The following is a 7,653-nucleotide window of genomic DNA, read 5'->3' on the forward strand; positions in this document are numbered from 1 at the left end:
TGACAAATTATCTTATAAGTGTAAAATCCTTGATATCAAACCTATCTATGTGTACAGACTCAATAGAAAGTGTATGAGACCTGTGTCCCTACTTTATGTAATGGAGTGTAGTACGTCCACCGGTGAATGGCAGACAAAATGAGTGTTAACACCTAACATACCGAAAGTAGTCTCCCTAAAAGTAAGGCTAGGTTCACATTGCGTTAATGTGTGCACGCTAACGGACAGCGTTGCACGGCGAAAATGTCGCAATTAACGCCGTGCAACGGGTCCGTTAGCGCACCCATTGACAGCAATGTAAATTTCGCCTGTAGCGCATCGCTAGCGCGTGCCTTTTTTTCGGCTCGCGCTAGCGATGTGCCGTTCTTTTGTGACGCGCCGCGGACGCTGCTTGCAGCGTCCGCGGCGCGCCCGAGGTCCGTTCCCCGCTCTCGCAGATCGGGGATCTGCTAGAGCGGGGACGTTAACGCGACCCCTAAACGCGGCCCCGAAAAAACATTGCGTTAGCGCAATCCGCTAGCGCTAAACGGATTGCCCTAACGCAATGTGAACCTAGCCTAATTGTATTTTAATATCAGTTTTCTTTCATTTACATGCCACTGCTCCAGTAAACAGTAGTACTATGTTAACATCATAAAGAGCAAGTACCATACATTTTCCCTGCTTTGTCCTGGGATTTAACACTGCTCTATTGTAGATTTACAGTGGAATTCAACAGGAGCAAGTCGGAAGTCTGGCAATGCCGGGGAGAAGACAGAAGCGGTTTAGGTCTGCTTCTATCTTACATTTTGCCGGCTACAAGCTCTCAACGATTGCTGTCTAATGTATAGAAGCCATGCCAATGCTTCTGTTCTGTAGAAAATGATAGCACGGCCCCATAAGATGCTCCATAGAAACATGTGCCCCATATGCTGCTGCTGCGATAAAAAAAAAATGACATACTCCCCTCTTGTCCTGAGCAGGCCCCCAACACTTGCAATATTCACCTGAAAACTGTTTATCCCCCAGACATGGATTTCGGCATGGGACATAACGACAGATAGATGAGGGATATTGTTTTTTTATTTTTGTTTTATTACAGGAGACGAGGGATTCAGTTGAATTAGGCGTTAGGTGAGTACAACTGTGTTTGTTATTTTTAAATAAAATAGTAAAAGTGTTTTGTTTTATTTCAAATAAAAGACTTTATTCTTGCTGTGTCTTTATTTACCATATAACTATAGGATTACTAATGGATAGGTAACTTATAGACGCCTCTCTATTACGAAGCCGTGGGTTTGATGTCACCTGATAATGCAAAAGTGACATCAACCCCACAAATATGAACCCCACTTGCAACCGCTAGAAAGCAAGTGGGAAAAGCCAGGCAAAGCGCCAGAATTGGCGCATCGTATAGATGTGCATTTTCTTGGCAGCTGCGGGCTGCTATTTTTAGGCTGGAGGGGGCAATATCCATGGCCCCTTACCTGTCTGTGTGAAAATACCAGCCCCCAGCTGTCTGCTTTAGCCTGGCTGGTTGTGAAAATGGTGGGGACCCCATGCCTTTTTTTAAAAAATTATTTATTTAAATAAGTTGAAAATACATTGTGGGAACCCCTTTATCCTTGATAACCAGCCTTGCTGAAGCGGACAGATGAGGGTTGCATCCCCCAGCTGTGAGTTTTTGCCTGGCTGGTTATCAAAAATGCAGGGGAACCCACTCCATTTTTTCTTTAAATTATTTATTTACAGCGCAGGAGCCGACTGATGAATCCTCTTATCAGCCGCTCCTGTTCTCACTGCTATTAGCGGCAGCAGGCGTCGGCTGATGGGAGCAGTAGTCCCATCAGCTGACACCAGTGACTGGAGGTAAACTTCATACCTCCGATCACAGCTGTGCGCTCGCGGGTGTCTGGCTGGGGGTGATGACTTTACTGCTAATCAGAAGCTGTGTTTCATGTGCATGACAGCAAGACAAACAACCGGTGGTTCAGGGGACCGATCTCGAACAGTAACACGGACTTCCTGGTGAAGCCCTTGTTCATTGTCCGTACCCAAACAGTAGGTGTTCAGTACGGACACCGAACTTTATTGTTCGGGTTCGTCCATCTCTAGTCTCTACTTCAAAATAATTTAAAAAATGTTTTTATATAAGATATTTTCTGATATACATGTAAGAAAAAAAAGTTTGCATATCCGTATTTTAAGACGCACCAGACCATAAGAAGCACCCCAAATTTTGGGGAGGGAGAGAGCGAATACAGATATATATATATATATATATATATATATATATATATATATATATATATATATATATATATATATATATATATATATAATATAATCTTTAGCTTTATCTATATCGAGGGTGCCAACACTTTTCGACACTATCTAACTGTATATAGATTTCTATATATACAGTCTATTTTGCCTTTTTAACCCTCTGTTTTTTGTGTTGTTACAATACACACAAAGGAAATAACCAAGTGTATAATTTTCTGGGAGACATGCTTCATTTTTTGGAACGATTTCAAGTGTGCCAACACTTTCCGCCATTACTGTATATAGATATACCATATTTTTTGGATTATAAAACGTCTTATAATCCAATTTGTAGCTGCGGTGGAGCTTACCGACTCTGGTTGAGCTGGGTCCCGGGGTCACTGCTGCCTGATGCTTCTGGCAGCCTCGGAAGTAGGAGTCGGCGATGGCTGCGGGCCTCAGGCTGGTATGGCAAGGTATTTGGCAGTGCTGGGGTTCCTCCGACATTTTGTGAAAGCCCAGAGCCCCACACTTTCCATACTTTTCTGTGCAGTGGAGTCTGGGAAAATGGCCTCCAGAGGCGGCTCATGCGCAAATTGAGATCTCTGCACGCAGATCTCAATTGCGCATATGCCGCCTCTGGCGGCCATTTTCCCGGAGACCACCACATTAGAAAGTATGGAAGGTGCGGAGCTCCAGGCTTTTGCAAAGTGTTGGAGGACCCCGCCAAACACCTTGTCGTACCAGCCTGGGGCCCACAGCCATGGCCCAAATCCAGCCGCCACCATACGGTATGTAGATTATGAAAGTTTGCAAAACAGTGGTTCAAAATTCCAGCTGAGAGGTGGAAGAAGCTTGTTGATGATTATAGGAAGCGATTGATTGCAGTTATTTATTTCAAAGGGTGTGAAACCAAATATTAAGTTGAGGGTACTAACAATTTTGTCCGGGCCATTTTTGAGGTTTTGTGCGAGATTAAGTACAATTAACCTTTTTTCCTCAGCTTTTTTTGTGTGGTTCCAATACACACAAAGGAAATAAACATTTACAGCAAAACACGTATAATTAAAATCATTCTCTAGGAGAAATAATTAATTTTCTGGAACAATTTCAAGCGTGCCAACACATTTACACGTTTGCCCATGGCTAAAAATATATATATATATATAGTCTCTGTCCTCTCTCTCTCTCAGTGTGTGTGAGTGTGTGTGTGTGTGTGTGTGTGTGTGTGTGTGTGTGTGTGTGTGTGTGTGTGTGTGTGGCTACCTCAGCCTTTGTGCAAGGAGGAACAGGAGGAGCACTGCCAGAGCCCTGCAAAATGACCTCCAGCAGGCCACAAATGTGCATGTGTCTGCACAAACAGTTAGAAACCGACTCCATGAGGATGGTCTGAGTGCCCGAGGTCCACAGATGGGGTTTTGCTCACAGCCCAACATTGTGCAGGACGCTTGGCATTTGCCACAGAACACCAGGATTGGCAAATTCACCACTGGTGCCCTGTGCTCTTCACAGATGAAAGCAGGTTCACACTGAGCACATGTGACAGACATGACAGAGTCTGGAGATGCCGTGGAGAGCGATCTGCTGCCTGCAACATCCTTCAGCATGACCGGTTTTGGCGGTGGGTCAGTAATGGTGTGGGGTGGCATCTTGATAATTCCCAACAATTTCCATCTGTTGTCTATGCCATTTGCACAACAGCATGTGAAATTGATTGTCAAACAGTGTTGCTTCCTAAGTGGACAGTTTGATTTCACAGAAGTTTGATATACTTGGAGTTATATTCTGTTGTTTATGTGCTCCCTTTATTACTTACTTTGAGCAGTGTGTATATATATATATATATATATATATATATATATATATATATATATATATATATATACACACACACACGTAATCTCATAATGTCAGTAAGGCGTCCACTTTTGGACATTACTATGTGTATTGGTATCTTTCATGCCTCATGTACCAATTGTGTCTACAGACATCGACATGCTTGAGGAGTTTGCTTACTTACGGACCCAGGAAGGGGGTAAGATTCACTTGGAACTGATCCCCAATCAAGGAGTGCTGCTCAAGTGAGTGGAGTGTCTGTTTACCTCTCTGTTGCATTAAATATTTTGTTGCGCGCATAGCTTAGCCTAATCATTGAAGGGGTTTTTCAACGAACAAAGTAAAATAGCTCTTGGAATAATAATAATGTCCACAATTGGATTTGTTAAATAAAATGTCCCTGTGCTGAGATAATCCTTATAAATGTTCCCCTGCTTTGTACTGGGTAATGGCCATGTCTGACCGTGCAGGGACATGGACTGATCACATCACCGCTCCTGGGCAGGGAGGAAACAAGTATAGAGATATTACAGCACTGGATCGCAGCTGATTTTTTTTTTCAGTGAGGTAAAGCTTTTGGTGACTTTTTTAAACATATTTTACCTCACAGAAGGTATCAGCTGTGATCCCCTGCTCTAATGTCTGTACACTCTTTTGCTTCCTCCCTGCCCAGGAGCTGTGATATGATCAGGCCATGGTCCTGTACGGTCGGACACAGTCATTACACAGCAGGGGCCCATTTATAAGATTATCTCAGCACGGGGACATTTTTTTTAAACACATCCAATTGTGGACATTATTATTATTCCAATATCTATTGATTAAAATGAACTTTGTTCATTGGACAACCTTTTTCAAACATGAAGGAGCTGGATGTGTAAGCTAAGAAAGAAATAAACGTATATCCAATAATGTACTACCTTTCTGAGAACCTTTAATGCACAAGGCTATCAAGATACCCCGAAGTAGTTTTAGAGGTGGGAGATTCGGGACTACATATCTAGTCTGAAGCTCTTGGCAGAAGGTCCTGGTGCTCTTCTGTGGTCCCTATGGAACGGCCACTACTTGAATGCCTCATTAAAGTCTAGATCTATTGTCCTTTTTAGGCAGGAGCATGAAAGAAAATGTATTGGAGAGCAGTAGTAATATCCCGGCCTTCTAGCTGTGCTATATACAGTCTTGTATGTTTTTCACTGTAGTGTTTTGCAGCTGAGGATGAGTTATTACTGTTTGCTGTTTTTGAAGGAGCTCTAGCACTACCCTGGGGTTGCTGCAGCAAGAATTCATGCCTGTCCTACAGGCCAGCATAGCAACCAGTGACAGGTACTAAGTCCACAAAGCCTGCTCATGATGTGCTGTGTCCGTCAACATTTTTATATCACAGCCCCATAGTTCTCGATGTTTGATGTGCAGTAATTTGCCCATATTTTTATTTCAGTTTTTATTCTTCATTTGACTGTAAAGGTGTGACATTCAGCATTTTCCCCATGAGTGACTGGTGTATGTTGTCAGCTGGCCATCACACAAGATAATAAATAATACATTGTACTCTGTGGGACGGAATGACTATGGTCCCAATTCACCATTTGTGGGTTTTTAAGGTCACTTTTTTGTCTTATGCTATTGAAAATTTTGGCACAAAAGATAACGTCGCCCATGGTTCATGAGCTTTGTGCAAAGTTAAAATTGATCTTTATTTTCGACTTTTTTATGTCACTTTTTAGCTCAAAAAGTTGCACATTTTGCAAAACAGTGCAGTTATTGTGTCGAAATATTTGGCATACATGAAATCACACCGCTGTAGGTTGGGTGTATATTTGCGACTAGTTTTCTGACTTTTGGAGAAGTTGCAAATGATGAATCAGGTGAAAACATTTGGAAACACTAATCTTCGCCCATGAAGTGGTGAATATAAGGGGGGGGGAATCAAAAGAGGAGAATACATATAAAATAGATTTTTAAAAAAAGTTGCAAATGGGAAGATGAATGTGGCGCAATCAAAAGGCACAAAAGTCTAAAAATTCAACATAAAAGTGGCACAAATGCAATAACGAATCGGGCCTGTCATGTGTAGGTCTTCCTCATGAATGCAAAAGAGAATGGTTTAGGTTTCTCTGGGACATATTGTATCTTATTGGCCTCCTTTCCAAAATCTGAGGAATATAGTGTAAGGTTTTGTTCAAATTGCGTTTTAGGCTACTATCAGTAACTCCATCTGTGCTTATTTTTGCAGCCCTGGAAAATTGGATTTGGACTTTTGCGCTGACGTGATATTAACTTCAGTAATGCCGACCGAGACATTTCAGCAGTATCCACCTATTTGAAGTGGCCACATAAACGTGGTCCACAGTGCTCAAATAGGCAGATACTGCGAAAATGATGCCTGACGGAGCACAATGGAACCCCATCTTCATTATTACAGTCAGTGCAAACGTCTGAATGCCATTTTCCAAGGCTTAAGACGCAAGTCCTGATGGAGCCAAAGACCCCTTAGCCTAAAACGCAATGTGAACATAGCCGAACACTGTAAGCTGCTGTAATAAGCTATTGGGCTGAAATTTGATAATATATAGAAAAATAAAAGGGCATCTATTTCTAGTGCCATACAACTGCTATGGATGTGGCGCTGGGGTCTAAGTGTGGCTATCCATTACATAAGTTAAACCCGACTTATAATGTATTTAACTAGGGTTTGTCGGTAGCACAGTGCCCCTTAAGTGTATGGAATACAAGGTAAGTTTTTAATGACGTCGTGTATCAGAAACATTTCTATGTAAAGCGCAGTATTGCAATGCTGAAACGGATAGGTTGTCCATTATTTCAATGTGACTGCAAGTAGTTTGTACTTTTTTAATCTATTACATTATTTAAAGGGGGAAAACACATTTTTAACCTGCTGAGTGCAAGGGAGGACAGATTGGATATCCAAAGTTGCCATTTTTAATGTGGGTAAAGTACTAGAAGCATTGACTCATCCTCTTTTAAAGGGTTATATGTGCAATAATCTTTTATGACTTCTATTTGTAAACATCAATAGCTGTGGGGGTCCATCCCCTACGATTGTGAAAATGAACGACCTGTTATGCTTTCTTAAAGAGCATTGCCTCCCTTCTGCTCTTGCCAAAACATTTGCCCTTCCATTTGTTCGAGGCTTTTGAACGTTTCCTAACAATTAGACCCGTCACGATCAGAAATGCCTTCAATGATTGGAAATTCGCTTTAATCAAAATACACCCGTTCGCATTTTTAACATAAATTTGTTTTGTGACAGACATCATACAGTGACTCGTGGTATTACAAAGGGAGTGAAAGAAGACTTCCGGCTGGCTATGGAACGGCAGGTCTCTCGCTGCACAGAAAATCTTATGGTCGTCTTGCATCAGTTTTGTATCAACGAGAAGATTCTGCTATTGCAGTGCTTGGCTTAACCTTTATACTGAATTTATCTGGGACCAGTTGTGGCCTGGTAATGTGAATAACATAGGGATAGTGTCCATACAGCGTCTCATTTTGTATATGTATTGTGTCTCTTTGGTGTGTCCATTGTAAATAAAGTACTTTCTTTAAACATTC

General features: G+C 41.9%; 1 protein-coding gene across 2 annotated transcripts in view; it reads left to right on the top strand.

Annotated features, from left to right (window-relative positions):
* INTS10 (integrator complex subunit 10) overlaps window positions 1-7,653 on the top strand; it is a 49,378-nt gene extending 41,725 nt beyond the window's left edge. The window contains exons 16-18 of one of the 2 annotated variants that reach the window (XM_077274221.1): window positions 4,232-4,325; window positions 5,326-5,403; window positions 7,352-7,653. In XM_077274221.1, the coding sequence (XP_077130336.1) occupies window positions 4,232-4,325; window positions 5,326-5,403; window positions 7,352-7,508 (329 nt within the window). In that variant the 3' untranslated portion in view covers window positions 7,509-7,653. The remainder of the gene's footprint in view (window positions 1-4,231; window positions 4,326-5,325; window positions 5,404-7,351) is intronic. The other variant, XM_077274222.1, reaches the window with a different exon arrangement.

Source organism: Ranitomeya variabilis, chromosome 1 (genome assembly GCF_051348905.1).
Source record: "Ranitomeya variabilis isolate aRanVar5 chromosome 1, aRanVar5.hap1, whole genome shotgun sequence".
Lineage (NCBI taxonomy): Eukaryota > Metazoa > Chordata > Amphibia > Anura > Dendrobatidae > Ranitomeya > Ranitomeya variabilis.